This window comes from Barbus barbus, assembly GCF_936440315.1.
Source record: "Barbus barbus genome assembly, chromosome: 21".
Taxonomy (NCBI): Eukaryota; Metazoa; Chordata; class Actinopteri; order Cypriniformes; family Cyprinidae; genus Barbus; species Barbus barbus.
This window is the reverse complement of record NC_136749.1, coordinates 24,561,084-24,587,716: the sequence shown is the minus strand read 5'-3', so window position 1 is coordinate 24,587,716 and position 26,633 is coordinate 24,561,084. Positions and strand designations below refer to the sequence as shown.

The following is a 26,633-nucleotide window of genomic DNA, read 5'->3' as shown; positions in this document are numbered from 1 at the left end:
GGCTCCTTCAATCACGACTCAAGCCTTGCACGATTTGGCAACTTACTTTTCCAGATGTATTTTTTCTGCGCGCCGGAGGAAAATGGCCTGAGGTGTTTGTTTATACAAGACCCTTGGGTTGGTCTTATCTGTCCAAAGCACTCACGCCGTGATTTCAGGCCTCCTCGACTCGGAATTTTACAGGCCATTGTTCTCTTGAATGGCTTTTAAAGATACGAACTGCTGATTAAAGTCAAAGTTGCTGGTTCTGATTGATCTTATTTCTAACTTCCAGTTAGAACATTTCTCCTCTCGTCACTTTATAAGAATGTATTTAGATCGGTAAGTGATATAGACCTCAACATATTACATATAACTGTTCTAGTTTCGGCCTATAGGTGTAGACATTTATTAATGTAATTCATTAATATATTTCACACAAATATGGACTTAAGGTGTATAATTTATATAAGTATTTCGTTTCCTAAGATCTAAAAAAAAAAAAAGTTAAACGCAAGACAAAGCGAAAACGTTGTATTTTCCGATTTTATAAGTTAACTAGCCATAGACCAGCTATTAAAAAACAGGGCATTGGTTTTAAAATTTATTAGGAGTTTGAAAAGCTAGCAAGTTTTAGTAGGCTAATATAGACCTCTCAATCAGGGTCCCATTTTTAATTTATGAATGAAAACGAGGCGTTTGTTTGTAAAGATTATCAAGTGTTACATTTCAAGAGTTACTTGTCACCAAATGATGTTTTTTCGGTATATCTTTCGATATTTCCAGTTTCTCGTCACCAAGAAGCTGAATGATCAACACATATTCAGAGCAGCAAAAGTGAAGGTTCCAAATGGGAGTTTTCTCAGTGACGCCATAGAACACTTCTGTTCTTCAAAAAATCGCTCAATCAAACGTTCTAAAAAAGAACCCACATGAAAAACATTTGAATAATCTAAAGAACCGTTTTTCAGATATTAAAGGTTCTTAATGGAACACAGATTTGGACAACATTTATTTTTGAAAGTAAACAGTAGGCCCAATTGAACGGATTGTAATTTAATTTACGAAAACTCTTTGGAGATAGTTTAAGCCTTTTAATCTTACATCGAATCACAACACTAAGGTCAAACGGTCTCGTGTTCGAGGAAAAAAAAAATCTGAAGGGACGTCTGTCAAACCTGTCTAGTGATGTTTTTTTCTACTCCCCATGGACACCTTTTCTATGAATGGAAGGGTAACAAATCTGTGGTCGTGACTCCTGTCTGACGTCATGAGGAGTAATAGGAGGGAACGGCAGTCACGACTCACTCCTTCAGGAGACGCGTGGACACGCCCCATCTCTCACGGCCTTTTTATAACGGTCCTGAGTCAAGCAGAAACAGTCAACAGAGCTGAGGCAGAGATTGAAGCTGTAGCAAATCCTTGATATCTGGAATAAGGACTCTGTGAGAACTTTAAGGTAAGGATTTCTGTCATTTGCTATTTTAATCTGTATTATCAGTATTTGAGGCATTGAAAATAATGGACTGTTTTACACACACTGATATGGTTAATAAATTATACTACTACAGGGTGTGAGAATTAAACTGTTTTTAATGGAATAATTAGGCTGACACAACAAAATTAGCCCAATAAAAAGAATATTCCATATTAGGGGAATTATCTAAATTGTTGTTTTTCTTCAGATATGGAAATGTATCAAGCTGGATTTTATACAGAAGACTTCAGAACTCAGGAGGTTCCTGGTGGATTTGACTTCAGCTCATACGGTAATATCTTATTTCCACACGTTTTTCTCCACACAGCAGTTAAAAATTACAATCTTCAGATATCTCTCAATATATAAATGATAACATCGAAGTCCATATTTGCAATTATCACATTCAATTTGACCTCAAGGGGAAAATCTGTTGATTTTGTGATTTAGTACTTCTCCAGCTTTGTTTCCTGAATGTCCGTGCAAAACATTTCCGTTGTCCTTGAGCTGCAAAGCCAGCATTGCAACACCCCTGTCAAACCCCTAAAAATCAGACCTTGACATCTTGTTTGTGTGCACTAATTCAAAGCTCATCAGGAAAAGGGGATGTCAGGCTATGCATGCTCTGAGATTTAGGAATGTCCAAACCAGGGATGTTGAAAAAAAAGGGGAGGTTGGGTTAAAGATACACCCGTTTTTTTTTTTTCTGCTCCCTCCCTCTCTTCCTAATCCTTTCCTCCAGACTTCCTCCTCAAACAGATTTAGCACCCCCTCTCCTGCACCCTTCTTCATCACTCTGTCACTGCCCCTTTACTAGTGTTTCCTTTTATTTCTAGCACAGTTCAGATTAGGTGTAGAAAACTTTATGGAAGGTCACATTGATCCATTGTAATACACCATTTCTCCTGGCTCTCTTTCATTTTACATTTTTGATAATGTACCTCCAGACTGCAGTGGTGAAGACCTGTCCTTTTTATTAGACAGCAAAGGACCTGCCCAACAGCAGTATCCAGAATCCTATTCAGAGCCCCAGAAGGACCATTTGCACAGTTCTAAAGGTAGCTATCTTATGATGTACATATTCCTATTCATTATATTAAATCACAATACAGACAAGTACTTTAATTATTACAAACATTTTTTGTGTGTTTTTAATTAATAGGTCATACTCTTGCAGTCAACTCCACTGATTCTGGACTCTTTAATATGGACTCCTTTCCAGAGTTTAGCTGTTGGGCATCCTATACTAATAGTAAGTATCAAATGGCACCACTCAATTTTTTTCCCTTCTTAAAATGTTAGAAATCCTTTTTTTTAAGTGACATGGCTTCATACGATGTATTTCTCCAAAGTTCCAGAAGGAATGGTAGCAGACAGGCAACAGGTTGCCTTTCAGGAAACAAATCAAACCTACCAGAACCTCGTCCCTCTATGCACTCCAGCACAAAGCAGTCCATTCAGCCCAGGGATGGACACCAGCAGCCATTACCAGCCTGGAAAAGGTCCAAATCACAGAGGAGCATCCGGTACCGTCAATGTGGACCATCTGGGTAGGCATTTGAGAGACATAGGCTTGTGAATAAATAATATGCATGATAGATAGATAGATAGATAGATAGATAGATAGATAGATAGATAGATAGATAGATAGATAGATAGATAGATAGATAGATAGATAGATAGATAGATATTCATAAAAATGTTTTTAAATAAATTACATTAAAACACACACACACATATATATATATATATATATACATACACATATATATATATATATGTGTATATATATATATACACACACACACACACACATATACATATATATATATATATACACTTGTCAGCATTTGAAGTGGATCAAAACTTTTGTCCTAAAACCTATAATTTTTACATGTATAATTGTTTTAATCAATATTAACTCATGTCTTTCTTGTGTAGGTGATACTGAGAGAACATATGCCTTGTATGAGGCAGAACAGCAGAGCAGGCCTTCATATTGGTCTGATTATCCCTCACCCAGTTACTGCACTTCCATGCTTGGACAGCCAGCATCCTCTTCATCACCTCCTGTTACTAAATCATCTGAGCAGTTCTGCCCCCGTCTGGCCAAAAGGCGTAATGCACCATCTCAAAAATCAGACCGAGAGGGTGAAATGACGCCCATGTCTGCCTATCCAGGTGAGGCATTGTTATAGAAACTCCTAACGCATAAATATTTGTCATAGCGGAGAGTGAGAATCATTTGTGACCCTGGACCACAAAACCAGTTGCTGGGGTATATTTGTAGCAATAGTCAAAAATACATTGTATGGGTCAATTTTCTTTTATGCCAAAAATCGTTAGTATATTAAATAAAGATCATGTTCCATCAAGATATTTTGTAAATTTCTTACCGTAAATATATCAAAACTTAATTTTTAATTAGTAATATGCATTGCTAAGGACTTAATTTGGACAACTTTAAAAGCGATTTTCTCAATATTTTTTTTTCATCTTTCAGATTATGTATAAATCTCAATTTTGAAAAATTGACACTTAAGACTGGTTTTGTGGTCCAGGGTCACATTTGTTCTTGTCGAGATATATAACTCAATACTGTGTTTGTCCATCAGGATCCGGACCCATTCAGCTTTGGCAGTTTCTTCTAGAACTCCTGCTGGATTCTGCTTGCCACACATTTATTAGCTGGACTGGAGATGGTTGGGAGTTTAAAATGTCCGATCCTGCAGAGGTACGTTTCATAGTTCAACTAAAACACAAAAATACATACAAACATTGTAAGCAAAAGCGCATTTGTTATCTTTACATCTGACATTTTCACATTCTCTCGGTTGCTCTGAAGTGCTCTTGCTGGTTGGTCTAAGATACCTAACCGTTTCCCTTGTATCCTCCAGGTGGCGAAGCGGTGGGGCCAGTGTAAGAACAAGCCAAAAATGAACTATGAGAAGTTGAGTCGTGGCCTGCGCTACTACTACCACAAAAACATAATTCACAAAACGGCGGGAAAGCGTTACGTCTACCGCTTTGTTTGTGACGTGCAAGGAATGCTTGGAAAAACAGCACACGAGGTCTTTGCAAGTCTAAACATCTCACCATCAAATGTCGCATCTCCACAGTCTGTAGTAAACACAGCCAGATCGGAGGAAACCACAGAGTCCTGGGCACATTAGAGAAGAATGTTTTCAAATGCCCGTAATTATCGAAATGAACTGTAAAACATCAGAAGTCATGCCCTGCAAATAGTAAGGACAGAGAAAAGACTGAAGTTCCATTCAAAGATATGTACTATAAACTGATATGGACTTCTGAGTTGGTTGATTTTCAACAATGGATCTGAAATCAGCCATCAAATGCAGTTAGGTGCCTTTAGAAAACATTGTTAGCTACCTCTTTTGACGTTGGAACACTAAACTTGTAAAAAAAAAAAAAAAAAATTTTCAAGTAACCTGATGTTTTGACATCAGATTGTGCATTTTTGTAAATAAATGATGTAACAGTATACACCTTTTTACAAAATGTTGTTACTTGGTTTCAAGTTTATTTATACACTGTTATTACATATGGCTTAATGTTCTAAAATTTGCTACCCTGAGAACCAGCGAAGATGATATGGATTCTAAAAGGCGCAAGTCACCTACAGATGTAGTGTGCGTGAGTATGTATCGACTTGTTCGTTGCTCAGGGAAATAAAAAGGTGAACCTGAAGGCAACACACTGATATCACAGGGGGCGTATGCTTGTATAAGCCTCAGTGAAAGCGTTTTTTTTTTTTTTTATGCCTCAGTGAAAGCATTCAACAGCCACTGGAAGAGGAACGAAACGTCTGAGCAATCATGGCGAAGACTACTAAGGATCATCTGCAAGATATTTTTGATGATCTGGGGGAGGGAGGTCAAAGAAAGTTTAAAAGCAAATTGTGTGATCGGAGGACCGAGCCACGTGTACGACGAGCTCAAATCGAAAAACTTAAAGATTCTTTAGATCTCGCCGATTTAATGGTGAGCGCTTTCACATCGGCTGGTGCAGTTCCTGTAACGATCGAAATTTTAGAGGCTATTGGCTTTAATGAACAAGCCACGGAGCTCAAAGAGAAACCAGGACACAGTAAGTAAACTATTGTAAAATATGACAAATATGAAACTGAATGTAGAAGGAAGACGGCTGTCTGTTGCCGATCGTTTCAGGTCTTAACAAAAACAAACATAAATCAGTCATTTAAAACAAATAATTTTTATTGAAAAATATTATTACAGAAAAGTTGTAATATTAATACAAATATGGTAACATGATTTATATTTATAAAATTTCACTACTTAAAACACTTCTTATCAACTCATTTTGTAGGCTATCTTTAAGCATAACTTATGAAAAATCATTCACTGTTCAGGTTTACAACAGAGGTGCCCAAACCAGGGCCCGAGGACCAAAGTTGGCTAATAATGACCTACCATATCATATCATATATAGGCTACAAACAGGTGGGAAAACATGCTATTGGAGCATATCTTCATGTCGAAATTATTGTGGCTTTTTAACACTTTTGTTCTATTTTTGCGTTGAAATCTGGAGAATATACTGGAAGTGAATTTTTATTTAATTTTAATTTTTTTAATAAATGTAACGTATTTGGATATAATGCAACATTTAATTTTTGGCCCTTCATTGTGAAAAGTCTGGGCACGTCTGGTTTCCAGCTAAACTGTTCTTTGCAGCTGTGTCGCCTATGATGTCATTTATCAACGCTATCTCACGGCAATTCGTACGTATTTTACGAGGTGGCTAATTCGTACGAATTCATACGACCTCACTCGTACGATTCAGTACGATTCGTCTAAACCCCAGTGACGGGTAGGTTTAGGGGCGGGGTTAGGTGTAGGTCATTCGTACAAATTCATACGAATTGGCAACTCGTAAAATACGTACGATTAAGCAAAAGTCGTACGAATTCGTACGAATTAGCCACCTCGTAAAATATGTACGAATTGCCATGAGATCGGTTAAAACACATTTCGCACTGCAAGACAACAGACTATAGACATGTTGCAGAGAGTGTCTGCAAATATCTAGTTTGGAATTACAGACAGTAGGCTAAATATGTCTGGAAAGTAGATAGGCCTATCTATAATAAGTAATAAGGCCTATATATAAATATTGTCTGCTAAATCTTCGAAAATCTCTCAGCAATCATCTCCGATTTGCCTCTGATTTTGTACTTTTGTCGGCAAGCTCTAAGTGTCGGCGAGGTTTAGGGCTAATAAAAGCAGTATAACTAGTTCCTACCTTTCGAGTCGGATTTGAATTTGTGGTTCAGTCAGATTAAATAAAAAACACCAGATTCGTTTCGTTCTGGTATTTATTTAAACTAGATTAAAATGCATTAGCAACTTGTAGTAGTGTGTTATTGATGAGTTCTCTACAAAAGTTTCACAAATTTATTAGAATATTGGGGACCTGTAATCTCGGGTTTCAGGTTGGAATGAAATAAAAATCAAATAAAATTAAAAACATAGGACTGAAGAATATTATATATTAAAATGGGATATGCTTATGACCTGTGTTCTGCTTTCTAGGTTTACCTGTGGCCCAGTCACGTGGGGATGTAGTAGACTATGGAGGACAGCAGGGTCCGAAGGTTGAGCTTGCTCTATCAGATGATTGGTACAAAGAATTGCATCTTACTCAGTGCAGCCAACAATTTAAAAACACAATTATAAGAGAAAAAGGACGCGAGGCAAGTATTCATCAGATTCATCATTTTTGTTAATATTCTTTCTAATAATGATACAGAGCTCATTTTACTGTTGCATGAATGACAGTTGCTCTACTCTGCTATTGAATTGGTTTCTGCATTAATATCTCTTGGTTGTTTTAATTAGATTTACGAAGTAAAAGACAAGTCTGTAAGAAAACGTCTTGCCCTGCTTATCAACAACATAGATTTTGACGATAAGTCTATGACAAGGAGAGGGGCAGACAGAGATGAAGAAAACATGGAATGGCTGTTAAAGGAGCTGGATTATCAAGTTGTCAAGTACAGAAATCTCTCTGCAAAGGTGAGTAATTCTGGTTTTATGAAACTAGTGGAGAAAAGTATTCAGATTATGCATACAGCTTTTTATTGAAAACCTTTACTCATTATGCATCTAAAATTTTATCTTTTTGTACTTTTTATGTTAAGTGTCTTGATTGTTTTAAGTGAATTTATTTGATTGGCAGGACATGGAGAAAGCAGCCATGGACTTTGCTCGACGTGAAGAACATGCACATTCAGACAGCACCTTTGTGGTTCTAATGTCCCACGGCAAAAGGGATGCCATATTGGGTGTCCATTATACAGGATCCAATCCCTCTGATACCTTCCCGGTTGATCATGTCTACCGCTGTCTGAACACTGAGAATTGTCCAGGTCTGCGAGATAAACCAAAGGTTATTCTTATCCAAGCCTGCAGGGGAGGTACGAATAAAATCCAGTTCATTCTTTTTTTCTATTTGAGTTCTCAGGATATCATTAGTAACATCTCACCTGTGATTGTAGATTGTTGTCCTGTTGAACAAAGCTTACACATTCTTATCCAAATATCTATTCAGGGGACAGTGGACGCTTGTGGGCCAGCGACGGCGAGCCTGAAGAGGCAATAGAGGGTGATGACTTTGTGCACAAAGAGAAAGACTTCATTTCTCTGATGTCCTGCACCCCGGGTAAAAAAAATCCTATATTTGTCTGTGCATTCAGGCTAGATTATTTTATATATAAGAAAAAATTGTAAGCATCTGAACTATGTTTTTCATTAGTTGAAGATGTACTAAAATGGAGGGAATCATAACCAACCAAACAATTCTTGGACAGTCCTAGTCATGAATAAGTTCCACCAAAACATATTTTCCAAAGCAGCTTATTCAATATCAGTTTGATTATTGTTTTTTTAAAGTTTAAAAGTACCTAATTCCATTATTGAAATTTCTCTACAGATACCAAATCTTACAGGCATGTTGAGAATGGAACATTTTATGTCCAAAACGTAGTGGATGTGTTAATGAAGCATGCACATGAGGATCACATTGAGGAACTGTTCAGGAAGGTAAATCAGACGCTGCTGCAAAAGCAACCTGTGTGAATAACGTTTCTTTCAAAAGATCAGAAGTATATTTCATAACCTTCAGAACTTGATCACCATTTCTTGTCACCGATGTTCATTATGTTTTCTTTTTACAGGTTATTCAACGCTTTGACTGCTCAGATATGATGGGGGGCTACAGACAAATGGCATGTAAAGACAGAGCGTCGATGCCAAAGCTGTTCTACCTGTTCCCCGGGCTCTGACAAGTTGTTGCCTACATGTTTTTGACTCCTCATCTATGAATTTCAAGTCTCCATATATGTCTGAAAAAAAAAAAGTAATTGAAATGTTTAAGTAATTGTTTCCAAATGAATTGATGGCTTGGATGTACAGTATTTTCTCTGCAGAGGAAACCTGTTATGATCCATAAAAGTCCTGTCTTGTACAAACATTGTTTGTGTGGTGTTGTACAAAACCACAAAGACCTTAACACATCCTCTAAAAATGTGTGTATAATGTGTTGTGTGAAAAAAGCTAGTTCCTAATGTTCTTCCTTTTTATAACAGCTACAGCTATACTGAAGTCTTTGAATAGGATAATAATAATAATGATAGCGTGTACACTTTTGAAAGAAGACATTTTTATTAGATAGGCCTATTAAACTACCTTAAAAACCAGTCTAAAACTATGAGGCACCATCTTACACAGGGTTTCCACGGAGTCATAAAAAGTCATAAAACGTCTTAAATTTAATAAGTATTTTTAACATTTAAAATCACAGCACAGGACTGGTCTTGTCTTGTCTTATCTTGTGTGTATTATTTGATTTCATCAGACGACGGCTCAATTATAAATTAGGATTTTTGTGCTACTTCTTGGAAGGGAAAGCTGGTTATGTATTCTTAAAGGGCTGCGTTTCAGTCACTATTTCATATTTATCCCGTTGACTGACAACATAAACGGTAAAATATATAAAGGAAAACAGTTGCATTGAGAATTTGGCTGCATTAAAATGAGCACAGAGAGACAAACAAATGTAAAAGGCAATATGAGCGATGATGTCATGAATATGCTATTTAGCGCAAGACGTCATCTGGCGACATTTATCGACTTTTCAAACTGGCTTCAGCTACTTTCCATCGAAAGAAGTTGGCAACACTGGCTTGAAACCATAAAATAATTGTTACTTTATAATGTTACAATTTACAATTGTTAAGTGTTGTTCCTGTGTTCTTGAGTTATTGAGTTATTGTCTGAAGTTATTTTTCGTAATTCGTGTAGGTCATAAATTTAAATCATAATGGTCATAAAAAGGTCTTAAAAAGTCTTAAATTTGACTGACTAAACCCTGCAGAAACCCTGTTACAAAAGATGACTCAGAATAGAGGAAGTAAGTTTGACTCAGGATAGAGGAAGTAAAGAGGAAGTAAGTTTGACTCAGGATAGAGGAAGTAAAGCTGACAAATTTTTTCCCAACTAACAACATGTGAAACCAACAATGATTTCAGGAGATCACGTGAGCTCCACAGAACCTTATAGGCGATGCCACTTATTTTGTTTTCAATACGATACCGATAGGCCTACTTTTAAAGGCCAGTATTGTCAATATTTAGATAGGCTACTACTTCTAAACTGAACTTTTAAATTATGAAATTATGAAATTACTAAGAGTAAAATGGGTAATGATACCCACTTAGGCCTACCTTTTTATTTGCAACGATTTATTTGAAACACATTTTAACATTCAGTATGCCTTAATTGCAACTTATTAGGTTATATTTTTGTTTACACATGGTAAAATATGTTTACTGTAGTGGTAACCATGGAAATCTACAAATACTATAGTTGAATGAAGACAGAGACTATAGAATACCCTTAAAGGGACTTTGACTACGAACACTTTAGTAAAACCATGGTTCATTTTCATCGAGAACTCCCAGTGACAGGCTCTTGCACACATAAAATGCAACCTTTTTATTCTGACCGTGTATGATTTATATATTAACATTACAGAATAGAGCATGATCAATATGAAATTTGAATGTTCATTTTAAATAAATGTAGGCTATGCTAATTGCATAAACTATGTAGGCTACAATTTCAATTTGTTTATTGTGAAATAACTCAAACTTTTTTTCTGTCCTCTGATAAGCATATCTGGGTCGCCGTTCCCAAAAGCAACAATGCTTTTTTATGATACTTTTAGTACAGGGCTGTCCAAACTCGGTCCTGGAGGGCCGGTGTCCTGCAGAGTTTAGCTCCAACTTGCCTCAACACACCTGCATAGAAGTTTCCAGTATGCCTAGTAAGACCTTGATTAGCTGCTTCAGGTGTGTTTAATTAGGCCTGAAGCTAAACTCTGCAGGACACCGGCACTCCAGGACCGAGTTAGGACAGCCCTGTTTAAGGAAATGCACCACTGTCAGAAGTGAGTGAACGATTGGTTTTGTCTTAGAACTATTTCCCTGCTCATCTGAACACACGCAAATGTTGCATACACAATTATTCGCTATATTGATTATTCGTCCAATTTAATGCATATTGTAGACATGAATCTTTTTTTTTAAATAAACAAAGTCACTGGTAAATAAAACACTCCTTAGTATCGATACTTTTGATACTCGCATCAGTATCGATATATCGATACTTGAGGATCGATACGCCCATTGTAGAAAAGGAAATCAGGGATAGGGATGTCTGTATGCATGTGTGTTTATGTCATTTTCATTAATTTATTGAATCATATTTCTGGGTTTGTTTGTTTGTTCATTTATTTATTCATATAAAATCATGAAAACTGGGGGAAAGAAGATGCGGGCGCCTCGAGGAGTGTCTCGCTGCAGCCCACAAGATCCAGGGGGTGTGGTTGGATCCAGATCCAATTCCTCCCACCTTACATATACCTAAACCCACCCATCTCCACTCCCTGATCCCTAAACCTACCCATCTCCACTCCCTGATCCCTAAACCCACCCATCTCCACCCCCTGATCCCTAAACCCACCCATCTCCACCCCCTGATCCCTAAACCCACTCATCTCCACCCCAATTTGCAACTTTGAATGGAAACCCGGCACACACAAAAACACACAAAAAAAAATATAAGTGTATTTTATACTTTCACACAGATAATAACTGTTTCTCAATATGTGTTCTTGTGGACTTGTGAAACGTCACTGCCCAGAAACCCGCGTAATTTTCAAAATATTACTGTTATCGTGTCATGAAATGTAGTTTTAAGAGTTTTTCAGGCGAATATGTAATTGTTTAAAACTCAAATCTGCGGTTTATTTATAAAGATATAGCGCTTATTTGAAAATTTGCTATGCCGATTTCGAAGCTCCAGGCGATCACTGGGTGCTCCGTGCTCATGTATCCGCCTCGAGCAGCCTTACGCTCGAGCAGCCTTACGCATTACTAATGGTTACTAATGGTTAGAGAGTCGGACTCGTAATCGAAAGGTTGCGGGTTCGAGTCTCGGGCCGGCAGGAATTGTAGGTGGGGGGAGTGAATGTCCAGCGCTCTCTCCACCCTCAATACCACGACTGAGGTGCCCTTGAGCAAGGCACCGAACCCACAACTGCTCCCCGGGCGCCGCAGCATAAATGGCTGCCCACTGCTCCGGGTGTGTGTTCACGGTGTGTGTGTGTGTGTGTGTGTGCATTTGTTCACTACTCACTGCTGTGTGTGTGCACTTGGATGGGTTAAACGCAGAGCACCAATTTCGAGTATGGGTCACCATACTTGACAATACGTCACGACGACTAGTCCTGACGACGCCACTGGCTCTGATGTCTCTGTAGTGATTAAACGAGAATCAATTTGTTTTGTGTATATTTAACAGGCATTCGTGGTCTCATGAATCTATTATTTGTTCCTGGTCATATCATTTTGACTGAGCGCAAAGTTTAACTTTATATTTATTTTGAACTTTACCGCAGCGCTGACTTTGTAGCAAAAGTTTGACTGTGAATTGTTTGCTTTTGTCTTTGTTTCCTCTTATATAAGCCTCTTATACTTTTATAATGGCTATTATTGTTCATAAAACTGACATAAAAGAGGCAGAGTTGTGCTTATTGTCGGTGATTCAGTTTGTATTTTTTATTCTTTATTGATTTAGAACCCAGACAGCAAGCAGTGTAGGCCCAGATCCGGCCCGCATCTGATTTCTCACGGGCCAGATGTGGGCCGGATCTGGGCCAAAACTATGTTGCTGTCTGGGAAACCTTGCACATGTCCATCAGAGCAATCATTAAAGCTACATATCATCTCTGCATGACTCCTGGTTCTCTAATAGGAACACTGTAGCGGTTAGCTCACTCCAAACCAGTATTAAACCTAATTCAGAACAATGAAAATTAAGAAAATAATCAAAGTGTCTTTTTCTTTTGGATCCTATGGACCCAGCCTCAACCATTCAGCAAAAAGACTGTGAAAGCGTGAACTCTTTGAACCACCACTGGCAGTTTCCACGGGATGAAAAAAGGGCATAGTAGTGGATGTTGGGGGTACTGAATTAACCTGCTGTATTTACTGTATTACACACTAGGGATAGGCATTTTTTACTGATACAGTTGGTCTTTATATTGAGGGTCTGGACAGCATGCTGTCCTAACACTAACCAGTCAGAGCTCAGGTACCACCCAAAATGCTGCCATAACCAATCAGAAAAAGAGAAATATATAAAGTCAAGGTGATCATTGAGTGGTTGGACTTGACTGCGACAATTGATCATAAAAACGATGAATGCAGTGACTTTAAAAAATGAACGATCATCGCTGTTAAGTCTGAGTCCTCTAGTACTCATGCACATCTCTTTTAAACACACATACACAGTATTGAGGTATGATGTATACTGCATTGATGTACACTGTAAATGCAATAAAGATTAATTATATACAGTGCCCTCCACTAATATTGGCACCCTTAGTAAATATGAGCAAAGGTGGCTGTGAAAATAAATCTGCATTGTTGATCCTTTTGATCTTTCATTAAAAAAATTCACAAAAATTCTAACCTTTCATTGAAGTAAATCAATTGAAAGCGGGGAGAATATCTCATAATGAAATAAAAGTTTCCTCCATTGCATGTTATGTAATTATTGGCACCCCCTAGAAATTATTATGAGTAAAATATCTCTGAATATTCCCGTTTTTTAGCACACCAGGATGGCTAGGAGCATGAAAATGTCCAGCCACGACGTCCTGTTCCACAGGATTATAAACATGAGAAACACAAAGGCCAAATTCCCTTAATCATCCATCACAAAGAGTAAAACCAAAGAATATAGCTCTGATGTGCAGAACAAGATTGTTGAGCTTCACAAAATAGGAAGTGGCTGTAAGAAAAGAGCTAAAGAACGGAAAATCCTGATTTCCGCCATCAGGGCAATAATTAAGAGGTTCCAATCAACTAAATATTTTACAAATCTGCCTGGAAGAGGATGTGTGTCTATATCATCCTAATGCATGGTGAGGAGGAGATCACAGCTGGAGAATTGCAGAGATTAGTTGGGTCTTGGGGTCAGAAAGCCTAAAAAAAAAAAAAAAAAAAAAAAAACATCAAACAAGGCCCTATCATTGTTCGGGAGGGTTTCAAGAAAAATTCTCCTTGCTGATCCAAAAACAAACTGCAGCATATTCAGTTGTCTGACACAACCGGCACTTCAAATGGCACTGGCTTCTATGGTCAGATGAAACAAAAAATAATAATTTTGGCAGCAAACCCACCAGATGGGTTTAGTACACAGGGATAAAATGTACCCCATTCCCGGTTAAATATACTGCTGGATCTTTAATGTTGTGGGCCTGTTTTTCTGCAAGAGGTCCTGAACATCTTGTTCAGATGCATGGCATCATGGATTCTATCAAATACCAACAGAAAAAAAAAATCTAAACTCTTACTCCCTCTGTTAGAAATCTTATAATGGGCCGTGATTGGATCTTCCATCAGGACAATAATCCAAAACAAACATCAAAATCAGCACAAAAATGGGTCACTGAGCAAATGAAGCTTTTTCCATGGCCGTCCCAGTCCTCTGACCTGAACCCTGTACAAAATGAGTGGGGTGAACTAAGGAGAAGAAGCACTAACATGGAGCTGTGAATCTGAAGGATCTGGAGAGATTCTGTTTGAAGGAATTCCCAGCAGGCACACAATGTCATAAGATGTTGATATTTGGTTAAATTTCGGCTGCAACGTCGGGTAACCAAAATTCAATGTAAGTTCAACGTCTAATGTCAATGTTAAATTGATGTCCAATACCGACGTCAGCTGACATTGATATTTTGTTTTTAGGTTGTGTAACCAAAATCCAACATTAAGTCCATGTCAGATTGACATCAAATACTGATATCAACCCGATTTTCATTTTCAACCAAAATGCAATGTCTATCGGACGTCATGTCCAATGTCAGCCTGACATTATATAGACGTCCGGTGCCTGCTGGGTAATGGTCTCTGATAGGGGTGGTACGATACATGTATTCGTACCGAACCTTCACCGTACAGGCATCTTGAGGCCTTAGAACAAAAACAACCACCAATCACCACCAATCCAGAAGGAGGTACCCACATCAATGCAACACTGTTTGATAACCGCCAGCAGAAGAACAGCAAATGCCGTGAGTTGCACATTTGAAAAAAAGCCCCCTAGACAGTGACCATGTGCTAACTCTCACATAGACTGACAAAGAAGTATACTTTAAAGGCTTGTGCACTCAATGGAAATGGAGCTTTGTGCTCGTGTATCCTACCTCTCTCAGGCCACTGGTGTGAATGTCTCTGACCAAACAATCAGAAACAGACTTCTTGAGGGGTGGCTTGAGGGTCCGACGTCCTCTAGTGCAGTGGTTTTCAAACTTCTTCCTGGGGACCCACAGCTCTGCACATTTTGCATGTCTCCCTAATTTACACACCTGATTCAGATCATCAGCTCATTAGGAAAGATCTCCTGTGCATTCATATGTATGTATTAGTAAGCATCTGAACTTGTTTTTCATTGAAGATAACTTTTTTTAATTGGAGGGAATCATAACCAACCCGCCAAAAAATGTTGGACAGTTTCATGACAGTTTCACAATTCATGAATAAGTTCCACCAAAACATATTTTCCAAAGCAGCTTATTCAATATCAGTTTGATTATTGTTTTTTATTATGATTTAAAAGCACCTAACTTCATGGGAATTTCTCTACAGGTAAACCACACTGATGCAAGAGCAACCTATGCGAATAGTGTTACTTTCAAAAGATCAGAAGTATTTTTCACAACCTTCAGAACTTTAGTTTATTGTCAACGATGCTCATTATGTTCTCTTTTTACAGGTTATGCAACGCTTTGACTGCTCAGATATGATGGGGGGCTACAGACAAATGGCATGTAAAGACAGAGTGTCGATGCCAAAGCTGTTCTACCTGTTCTGATACAAGTTCTAGCCTGCATGTCTTTGAATCCTTTTATGCAAATTTTACAGATCCGCATTGCTTTAAAATTTTCAGTGACGCCTGAACAGTTCCAATTAATTTGGAAACATAGTTTTTGTTGTGTGTTATACAAAACCTCAAAGACGTTAAAATGCCACTGGCATAAATTATAACACACCCTCTAATGTGTTGAGTGAAAAAAGCTAGCTCCTAATGTTCCTTTTTATAACAGCTACAGCTATACTGAAGCCTTTGCATTGGATAATAATAATAATGATAGCACATGTGCACTTTTGAAGGAAAACATTTTATTAGATATTACAGTACCTTGAAAACCAGTCTAAAACTAGTTTCCTTATGAGGCACCGTCTTACAAAAAATGCTGCATGTGAAGTGTTTGACTGATTCAGGATTGAGAAAGTAAAGCCGAATCATATTTTTCCAACTAACAATGTGTGAAACTAAAATCGATTTCAGGAGATCACGTGAGCTCCACAGGACCTTGTAGAAGAACTTATAGGGATGTGTATGCATGTGTGTACATGTAATTTTTTGTTGTTTCATTTAATCATATTTCTAGGTTTGTTTGTTTATTAATTTATTTAGGATCACTGTGGGAAAGGAGACGTGGGCGCCTCCTGTATTCCTGCAAAGTATCATGACTTTCTCTGAGGTATCCTACTGTTTGGTTGAGGATGCCTAAGTGCCATAGATGACATCCTTTAAATGAACAGCAACTGCAGCTGCAGCTTTCTATACTGAGACTTTCTATATCACATAATTAAATGTTACAAATAGGCTAGTGAATGTATTAGATTGGAAAAATGGTAGGCCTAACACTTTACAATGTGTCATTTGTTAACCTTAATGCATTAACTAACATGAACAATACATTTATTACTGATTCGTCTTTTGTTAATGTTAGTTAGCTAAAAATAAAGTTGTTCATTGTTAGTTCACAGTGCATTAACTAATGTTAACAAACACAATTTGTGATTTTAATAATGCATTAGTAAATGCTGAAATCAACATTCACTAAGATGAATAAACATTATGTTGTTAAATAATGAACCTTGTACCTAGAAAACTGTAGATAACATAACATAAAATAACACGGATTGCCTCTAATGCTTTCAGAAAAGCAGCTGAACACCAAAGTAGGCTAGACTTTCTAGTACCCTATAGCGTTTACAAGAAACTGGCCTGTATTTGGGGCTGGAAATGTTCACAGGAAGTCTAAAGACACACCAACTGTAGAGAACCTGCTTGTCAGCAGTTTATCCTCCTCCTGAGCAGCCTTTATTGAACTAAGGAACTATGGCGAAATCTATTAAGGATTACCTGCAAGATATTTTTGATGATCTGGGGAAGGACGAACAGAGGAAGTTTAAAAGCAAATTGTGCGACCGGAGGACAGAGCCGCGCGTGCGACGAGCTCAGATCGAAAAGGTTGAAGATTCTATAGATCTCGCCGATATAATGGTGAACACTTTCACGACGACTGGTGCTGTTTCTGTAACGATCGAGATTTTACAGGCTATTGGCTGCAATGAACAAGCCACGGAGCTCAAAGAGAACGCAGGAAAATGTAAGGAAACTATTATAAAATAAGGCAAATACAAAACTGAATTCTCAAGGTGTAAAGTAGCCTACCAGGTAGACGTCCTCTTTCACTTTAGTGAACGCTGTTTAGCTATGTTAATTGTTGCATTTAAAAAACAAAACAAAACAAAAACGTTAATAATTAGCCTATAGTTGAGAACCGAGAATCTTATTTACAAGCGGTTCCATTTAAAAGAAAAACCAGGATTTTAATGTGAATTGCCCTTTTTAAAAAATAAATAAATAAATAATTATTCCTCAAAGTATTGAAATAATCGTGTAGAAAAATCATAATTTTTTTTCGATTCCTATTTCTAATTACACTATTGAGTTCAACTCAATTTCACTTTCAGCTTCCTTCGCCACTTGACTGCAATCGTTTTAAGAGGTTAACAATAATATTAAGCACAGGGAAATGCCAGTTACATAATCAGTAATAATAATTAATTCTACTCCATGTACATGCAACGTGGAGATTTACTGAGAGAGAATCATTAACTTTAATATGTTTTTCAGCAGCTCCACTTGTTCCTTCAGCAGGTGCAAGCGCTCCATCTGCGGGTGAGTATGTGTAACTGTTTTTAAATGGCATTTATTTAGAAAATAAAGTTCACATCTCTTCACTGTTTGGTATGAGAGCGTTCATTTAAAACCCAATAATGGCAATACATTATGTTCCTTCAGCAGGTGCAAGCGCTCCTTCTGCTGGTGAGTATGTGTAACTGTTTTTAAATGGCATTTATTTAGAAAATAAAGTTCACATCTCTTCACTGTTTGGTATGAGAGCGTTCATTTAAAACCCAATAATGGCAATACATTATGTTCCTTCAGCAGGTGCAAGCGCTCCTTCTGCTGGTGAGTATGTGTAACTGTTTTTAAATGGCATTTATTTAGAAAATAAGTTTCAAATTACTTCACTGTTTGGTATGAGAGTGTTTATTTACAATCCCTATAAAAAGATCACAATACATTATGTTCCTTCAGCAGGTGCAAGCGCTCCATCTGCGGGTGAGTATGTGTAACTGTTTTTAAATGGCATTTATTTAGAAAATAAGTTTCACATCACTTCACTGTTTGGTATGAGAGCGTTCATTTAAAACCCAATAATCGCAATACATTAGCACTGATCAATATGAACTCACAATCCAACCACATGCTTGTTTTCATCTCTTTCATAGAGCAATTCATCGATAGGAATCGGACAAAGCTGATAAGCCGAGTGAATAATGTAGATGCTATCCTAGATGAACTTCTTCAGATGAGAGTCATCACAGATGAGAATTACAGTACCATCATTGTTGAGAGAACCTCACAAGAAAAGATGAGAAAGTTATTTATGGGCCCGATTAAATCTGCTGGCACTAAAGGGAAAGATGCCTTATACAAAGCTCTCAAGGAGGTTGAGCCTGTGTTGACTGAAGAACTAGAGAGTCAGTGAAAAAGCCTTGATATCTTTACATTTAATGTTTTTTATTTACTTGTCTAATTAGTATACAGGATAACAAAATCAAGAAACTTCCATTTTTTAATAACAGCAAACAAATAAATATTTTAACTTGCCATCGTTTGAAAGTTGTTTTCCCTACTTTTTCTCCAAGCAGAGAAACTGTCACAAAATCAGGTGCATCCAAAATCTTGCTTGCTAACTGAAAATATTAAAAACTTGTCCAGTATCTTTTTTATCACCAGTCAATAAACAAGCAAATCAAGAAACCAGTTTTTTTTCCTGCAAACCTTTTTAGTTTCTTCAGACTGATGTAATTCACTGTTAAAATGTCTATTTATTCAGACTCTTTATATTCCTGATTCAACTTTGCATATAATGTCTTATTATAGAATATCAAATTTGTTTTTATTGCTATGTCACTTAATCATTCTGCTTTAGCTTAGTCAATGCAATGCTATACTACTGTAGAAATGTCACTAGAAATATACAGAGGTTTGTATTGGCTGCAAGACTAGTCTTCCTCCTCATCCTCATTATTAAAGGCATAGCTTACCAAAAAATGAAAATTTGCTCACTCTCTGGTCATCAAAGTTGTAGATGAATTTATTTCTTCATCAAAACAGGTTTAGAGAAATTTAGCATTACATCACCTGCTCACCAATGGATCCTCTGCAGTGAATGGGTGCCGTTGGAATGAGAGTATAAAACAATAATCCACATGCCTGTAGGAAGCGTTATTATGGATTATAGACTTAGTCTTAAATTTATAGTTTAAAGTCTTAATGATGGACTTGTTTCTTACAAACATGCAGATTTCACTTCACAAGATGTTAATTGATGGAGTATTATGATGTTTTTATCAGCTGTTTGAACTCTCATTCTGACGGCACCCATTCACTGCAGAGGATCCATTGGTGAGCTCATCATGATGTACTGTAATGTGAAGTTTCTCCAAATCTGTTTTGATGAAGAAACTAATTTATCTACATGATCTTTGATGGCCTGAGGGTAAGTTTCAGCAAATTTTCATTTTTGAAATAGTCCTATAAGACTATGTATCAAATATATTGGCAATAATTTAGTAATCCTAATCTCTATTGACTGAAAATAATAAGACTATTAACCAAAACTGGAGTTATTCCAAATAAATGCCATCACAAGGGTCTTTCAACTCAACGAGCCTGTAAAAACACAAGATGAAAACAGGACATTTCAAATCAAAAAGGTATAAAGTAACGTTTAGTGTGTTGTGTGACACAAACAACACAAAAGTGAGCCTTGTCCAAAGAAAGTGAGCCTTACTTGCTTTGAGAGCGTGCAGCTTTTCTGGCCTCTCGAGCTTCGTTCTCAGCGTAGATCTTCCTATAGCAGTAAATCAGAACTCCAATCATCCACAGCTGCAGAACTACGATCAACACGTACATCATGATCTCAGAGATCACAGCCGTCAGCTCAGGGTTTGCTTGGGGAGTAACAACAACAAATATCAGATATTCAGGTTACATGATGCAAATTCATCATTTGTAGAAGGGTCTTAAATGGATCTCACCTTTTTCCACAACTGTGAGTTCCACCTCTTTACTTATTACCAAATATACCTTATCCGGAGAAAGGTACAGCATACGGTGGAAGGTACAGAGGTAAGTCCCAGTGTCATTATATGTGACATTGTGAATAAAGATGGAACCAGTTTGCACATCCTTTGTCCCCATAGTTCCTTGCCACTCTAATCTTCCCTCAAAGTTTTCATCAAGAATGGTGGGGTTATTATATTCATACTGAAAAATCTAAGAGGGATAGAGATATTGCTAAATTAAATCGATCTTTAAAAATCTTTTTAACAATTTCAAGCGTGAAAAGCCATTTGTGACCCTGGACCACAAAACCAGTCTTAAGTCGCTGGGGTATATTTGTAGCAATAGCCAAAAATACATTGTATGGGTCAAAATGATAGATTTTTCTTTTATGCCAAAAATCATTAGGATATTAAGTAAAGATCATGTTCCATGAAGATATTTTGTGAATTTCCTACTGTAAATATATCAAAACTTCATTTTTGATTAGTAATATGCATTGCTAAGAACTTCATTTGGACAACTTTAAAGGCGATTTTCTCAGTATTTTGATTTGTTTGCACCCTCAGATTCCAGATTTTCAGAGTTGTATCTCGTCCAAATATTGTCCTATCCTAGCAAACCATACATCAATGGAAAGCTTATTTACTCAGCTTTCAGGTGATGTATAAAACTCAATTTTTAAAAAATTGACACTTGTGACTGGTTTTGTGGTCCAGAGTCACAAATATGCATCAAGCTGACCAAACAACCTGGCAACAGGCTTTCTGATCCAAAGGATCACCCTACTAACATGGATAAACTCCTCAGTTCCAGGTGCTTTGTAGTGCCAGTCAACAATAGCAGAACCAGGCACTTCTTCTCTCCTTTTGCAAGAAATGCAACCCAACAGAAAGCCTTCGCCGGCCACAGCTTCTGTCATGGAGTCTACTTCTGCACATCCAGTTTGGCCCTGTGGCACTGAGACATATTGAGACAAATAGATGTACAGAATGCAAGAAAAAGAGATTAGTGCTGTCAAATCAAACGATTAATCGCATCCAAAATAAAAGTTTTTGCTTACTTTATATAGGCCTATGTGTGTGTATTTTGTATATATTTATGTATAAAGAACTTTAAGAAAAATATGTTATGTTTATATATTAAATATATTACATATGATATAATTTATATGAATATAAATGTATACATGTAAATATTTTCAAAATAGATGCTGTATGTGTGTGTGTTTATATATACATAATAAATATACACAGTACACACATATATTATGTAAACAAAAACTTTTATTTTGGATTATTTGGATTAGTCGTGATTAATCGTTTGACAGCACTAAAAGAGATGCAAGATTATTATAATTCAGATGCATTAAGCAATGAACTGGTATGTCCCTTTTTGGTCACACTTAAGTTTGGGGGCCAAATCTCACTAACTATCAACTATGTCTTTTGCCTCAATAAATGCATAATTAACTGCATATGAATAGTTAGTAAAGTAGTTATTAAATTTAGGTATGGGGTAGGTCATGCAGAATCAGGCATTAATATGTGCTTCATAAGTATTAATAAACACCATATATGTTAGTAATATGCATGCTAATAAGCAGCTATCTAAGAGTAAGAATTGCTCGCTAAACTAAAGTGCTACCCACTTTTTAGATGAAGACTGCTGAGAAACAAGTGCAAAAGTCTAATATTGTTTTTATAAACGATTTTCCTTCTTTGCTTATCATGCATCTTCAATATAAATATTGAAAAATGTTGCATTTCTGATCAATAAAACTAAAGATAAATGCACAGGATTTTATAATAGCCTTGCAGCAGCAGAAGACTTTATGTTAATATAGCTTATAAAATGACAAATAAGAATCTGTGCGTTATCGATCATTTTACTCTAAACATATAATGTCCTCTAAGTCATTTTATCTTTTGAAATAATTTCCCATTAACGTGTTATAACGTACCTTGAATATAAAAGATGCAGAGAGACAAAAATGAAACCATTCCCAGTGCCATTTTCACAGTTCACACAGTTGTATGAACCGATGCATTAATAAATCGCTTCCTCGAAATAGAGTGTCCCACGTTTCTCTTATTATCACAATTTCATAACAGTCTCAGTTCTTATTTTAAATCCAAAACACATCGCATTTGCGCTCTTCAATTGATTTTTCCTCAAAGCATACGTTTAAACACAATCCTCCAGCGTTTAAATGATTTAAAGGAATGCGTTAAAAGTTTTGAAATAATATCAGGTCCCTAAAACAGCTCGTGTCTTACCGCAGACTTTGACGTTTAGGAGAGCTAAGTATAGATTGTGTGAATCCTTGTGCTTGCAACTCAACGCGCAATTTGAGAAGTCAGATTCAGAGCAGCGGCATCCAGTTGCTATAAGATCACATAATAATCACGTGGCATGCCGTTTTAATATTCGTTCCCTTAAACTATTGCCTATTTTATGTTTTTTAGTACTTGTAGAGTAGGGTGGGGGAAAACGCCCCCCTTTAGGATTGTGGGAGTTTTTTTCTGTGAAACAAAAGTTAAATGTGTTCAGAAAAGTTACTATTGTTTTAGTGACATTTACATAAATTACAAACCAAGCATGAAAAATGTCTAGAGATTTCATGTTATTAGATTTTTAACAAACATTAAATTTGTGCCAAGGGGGCGTTTTACCCCACCTATGGGTCAAAACGCCCTATGGGTTTAGTAAAATGCCCCCTAGTCTGACAAAGCAATTTGCAGCAAAATCAGAGTACAAAATAAAAAAAGAATATAATCAATAATTATGAATTACAAAATTATATTAGCCTAAAAAATTGTTAGCTGATTTGAGTTTATTTTTATATATATAGTCCAAATATTTTTAGTCAACCAACTATTTGGAAAAACAAAGGATTTGATGTATAACTGTATAACTACAGTAATTGCCCATTGCCCCCTGGGGCGTTTTACCCCACTGTTTTGCGGAAAAAAAAATGATGTATTTCTGAAAATATAATTATATTTTTATTAAATAACACATACTCCCTATCTACAAGCCCTACTGTTCTCGTATCATATAAAACTGTGATGTGTCTACAAAACAACAAGCTTTAAAACACTTTTTTTTCTGCTGAAAATGAAATCATTTACTGTGAAATCCGTTTTCTCTCTGGTACATCACCAGTGTAAGCTTCATGATGAAAACTTCTACATCTGTCAACACATAGTTACAATAAAAAAATATTTTGATATTATCTTGTGGTTATTTTGGGGAAAACGGTAGGAGGGCGTTTTCCACCACTCTAGAAATACCCAGAAATAATCAAATAGTTATTAAATTCCAGTCAATTCAATGCCTTGCTAATCACCATCCCAACAGTGACTGTATTGGTTATTATTAATGAATTGCTTTTGTCCCCATTGAATTCTATGGAGAGCTGTGTCCAGGTATAGGCTATCAAATATTCACTTTTGATTAGAATGTATTCCAATTAATACTGGGACCTATTTCAGTTTTACCATATTTAGTAGATATAAGTAGGCCTACCTGTTAATGAGAAGCAACTATACCTTACTTTATTGTTTATTGTTTACTTAATGACAACTCAGAATGACTACTTTATAGTCTGGTCACGTTAAGAACTGTTTATAACTATTGGAATAGTAAGCCCTAAAATAAGTACTGAATATCTTGTAGTATCTCATGAATAGTTACTGGTAAAAAAAAGAGACAATTTAGTAATGATTTAAAAATAAGTACTATAGTAACAGTTACTAAGGAATACATGTTGAAATGGCTTGCCATATCAAATGAGCACAGGCCTGCTTTCAACATTCTCAGAAAACATCTTTATATTTTTAGTTAGATTTAAGGAATGAACATGATACATTAAAAATGGCTTAAATGAGTTAATTTCAAGGGCCATATGCCAATAGTCAAGGACATCACTGAGATCCAGACTTGATCCTTTATGGTTGTTGTGGTTAGTGCTCCTGAAAATGAATAAACAAGTTAGCTAAATGTAGTGCTATGGAAACGGGATTGTTTTTACTCAATTATAATAATATTTGCATTTTCCGTCTTCCTTAGACAGCAGCAGATGCCACAGTGTTCCAATAGCTTTTCTTTGAAATGATAAGGAAAGGCGCTCTGCTCACATTTATTAAGAATAAGTGTCGATATTCATTAAAAATGTGAATAGTTTTTATAATTTTCCAATATGCAGTGCTATCACAGGGAACACAAAAGAGAGCTGACATGCAAAAGAGTTCTGCTTGAATTTCCACATAATTTTACTGACAAATGAGCTTAGAGTAAATTACAATGGCAGGTGCCTTTCGAAGATGCTAAAGTCTGTTCTATAGAGGAAACCTGTACAAATTTACTAGTATTTGATAATGTTGATAATGATTTTTTTTGTACAGTATATACCTAATACATTTTATACATACTTTTGCTAACACCTCTCAGTGTGTGACATCACTGAAGAGTTTATGTGGTGAAACAGCTTTATTTTGCTATGGTTTATCACACTCTGTTTTCTTTTCATGGCACTGATGTTCAATGTCAGTTTACTTAGTCTTTAGCACAAGGACGTTTCATTGTAGAGCAAGGTTAGCAAAATATTCCCAAATGGAGAATGATAATTCCACTATCTTAACTAATTACTAATAGAGTTTAAAAAAATAAATAAAACACAACATTTTTTTTTTTGTCAAAGCATTGTCCTTCAGATCATGTAGACTGTGTTAAGGTAAAGTATATTTACACTGACATCTCATATGTCAGATTGCATCAGGGGTTTACTCAGTAACTGATAAACTTCTAAGGAGTGAAGGTTGTTGTTTTGGTCCCCCAAACGTCAGACCACCCTCCCAAAACAATCAGCCCGTACGCAAAGCGTCCCACTTGATTTCCTTAACGACGAGCTGGTGAGCTTTTATATTTAGCACCACTCGGGTTTCCAGATGCCCATCCAGTGCCAGCAGACGTACAGCAACACAACCCCATGCAATCTCTCCGCTACTCCAACACAACTCATAAAATCAGACGAGTCACTGGCACTAGAGAGAGAACACGTGCTGAAACCCTGTCAGAATCGATTTAAGAGGTGAGTCAAGGCTACTTCGTATTTTTAATAAACGAAACCTGATTGACAGGAACAGCTGTAGAGACAGTACAACATATTACAGTCTGTTTACATTGCATTAAATAATCTATAGCCTAATGCTTTCCTAATGCATTTAGAGCTCGGTGGTTTGCTGTAAATCTGCTGTAAAGGAGATTGTTTTGTTTGTATGCAATTTCGAATGAACTATAATCATATGAATGGTCAACAAGTCGGCTCAATAATAGTCATAATAAAGTGTCTGTGTTTTTCTTTATCCCTCTGAAAGCAAGGTGACCCTATTCAAGAAAATATTGATTCCAAACGCACCTCTCATTGCTTGATAGAACAATGATTATTAAAAGCATTGAAGCACGCATTCGAGGTAAGCAGCTCCATGTAATACCTACTCACACTTCACTCTGTTAGGATTTCTGTTATTAATCAAATCTAAATGTTTCAAACTCTAATTGTTGGACTCCAATATTATTAAGGTATTACTCCTCTATTATGAGTTTAGGTTAAACGCGCTACACTTAATATCCTGAAGAGGGCGCAGCAAGCAAGTAAATCAGTCTGGGGAAATTTAGTCATGTAGAAATAAATTTGAGGATTATATATCTATATGTATCGTCAGTGTATAATAATTTAAGCCTATACATATGTATTGGGTTTTTAATGACTTGTCATGCTTTATTATTGCTTGGTTAAATTAACATATACTATATTTCGATATTCCATATATACTATTCTTTTATTTCTGTAATTTTAAGCACTTTATTGCTGTTTAAGATGAATTGTTTGTGGACAGGCATGTTAGTACACAACACCCGTTATTTTTGTCTGCGCACGCTGTAGAGTCTTTTAATGGATTCTCGCTCGACTGTACCATAATGTAAACCGGGCGGGGGTGTAAATAATTCAGTATAATTTCCGTTAATGTATTTTTCCGCTTTGAGCTCCGTTTTAATATCAACGT

The 26,633-nt window shown here is 36.5% G+C and overlaps 4 protein-coding genes across 13 annotated transcripts; 3 read left to right on the top strand and 1 right to left on the bottom strand.

The window, feature by feature from the left end:
• Positions 1-1,357: 1,357 nt before the first annotated feature.
• LOC306887610 (uncharacterized protein) lies at positions 1,358-5,181 on the top strand. 4 transcript variants are annotated; one of them, XM_079445479.1, is made up of 8 exons: positions 1,358-1,438; positions 1,665-1,748; positions 2,404-2,514; positions 2,619-2,708; positions 2,809-3,006; positions 3,398-3,637; positions 4,072-4,190; positions 4,354-5,181. In XM_079445479.1, the coding sequence occupies exons 2-8, from the start codon at positions 1,667-1,669 to the stop codon at positions 4,627-4,629; spliced, it is 1,116 nt and encodes a 371-aa protein (XP_079301605.1). In that variant the 5' UTR covers positions 1,358-1,438; positions 1,665-1,666; the 3' UTR covers positions 4,630-5,181. The 4 variants fall into 4 exon arrangements, with proteins under 4 accessions (XP_079301605.1, XP_079301608.1, XP_079301607.1 ...); XM_079445482.1 differs by having other exon boundaries at positions 1,360-1,438; positions 2,437-2,514; positions 2,634-2,708; positions 4,354-5,175; XM_079445481.1 differs by having other exon boundaries at positions 1,360-1,438; positions 2,437-2,514; positions 4,354-5,175.
• LOC306887609 (caspase a-like) lies at positions 5,176-10,613 on the top strand. Of its 3 annotated transcripts, XM_079445478.1 has the most exons (8): positions 5,176-5,563; positions 5,847-5,937; positions 7,030-7,190; positions 7,336-7,512; positions 7,676-7,913; positions 8,048-8,158; positions 8,429-8,538; positions 8,673-9,017. In XM_079445478.1, the coding sequence occupies exons 1-8, from the start codon at positions 5,525-5,527 to the stop codon at positions 8,778-8,780; spliced, it is 1,035 nt and encodes a 344-aa protein (XP_079301604.1). In that variant the 5' UTR covers positions 5,176-5,524; the 3' UTR covers positions 8,781-9,017. The 3 variants fall into 3 exon arrangements, 2 of the variants coding, with proteins under 2 accessions (XP_079301604.1, XP_079301603.1); XR_013785690.1 differs by lacking the exon at positions 5,847-5,937 and having other exon boundaries at positions 8,252-8,538; positions 8,673-10,601; XM_079445477.1 differs by lacking the exon at positions 5,847-5,937 and having other exon boundaries at positions 8,673-10,613.
• A 6,461-nt stretch (positions 10,614-17,074) lies between these two features.
• LOC306887607 (apoptosis-associated speck-like protein containing a CARD) lies at positions 17,075-19,492 on the top strand. 5 transcript variants are annotated; one of them, XM_079445471.1, is made up of 6 exons: positions 17,075-17,527; positions 18,058-18,102; positions 18,226-18,249; positions 18,373-18,396; positions 18,526-18,549; positions 18,720-19,492. In XM_079445471.1, the coding sequence occupies exons 1-6, from the start codon at positions 17,257-17,259 to the stop codon at positions 18,977-18,979; spliced, it is 648 nt and encodes a 215-aa protein (XP_079301597.1). In that variant the 5' UTR covers positions 17,075-17,256; the 3' UTR covers positions 18,980-19,492. The 5 variants fall into 5 exon arrangements, with proteins under 5 accessions (XP_079301597.1, XP_079301600.1, XP_079301598.1 ...); XM_079445472.1 differs by having other exon boundaries at positions 17,148-17,527; positions 18,529-18,549; positions 18,720-19,271; XM_079445473.1 differs by having other exon boundaries at positions 17,184-17,527; positions 18,061-18,102; positions 18,720-19,256.
• Positions 19,018-21,516, bottom strand: LOC306887608 (sodium channel regulatory subunit beta-1-like). The gene is made up of 4 exons (XM_079445476.1): positions 21,356-21,516; positions 20,538-20,775; positions 20,291-20,450; positions 19,018-20,169 (listed from the first exon to the last, which is right to left on the bottom strand). Exons 1-4 carry the CDS (start codon positions 21,482-21,484, stop codon positions 20,124-20,126), a joined length of 573 nt encoding a protein of 190 aa, XP_079301602.1. The 5' UTR covers positions 21,485-21,516; the 3' UTR covers positions 19,018-20,123.
• Positions 21,517-26,633: the final 5,117 nt, after the last annotated feature.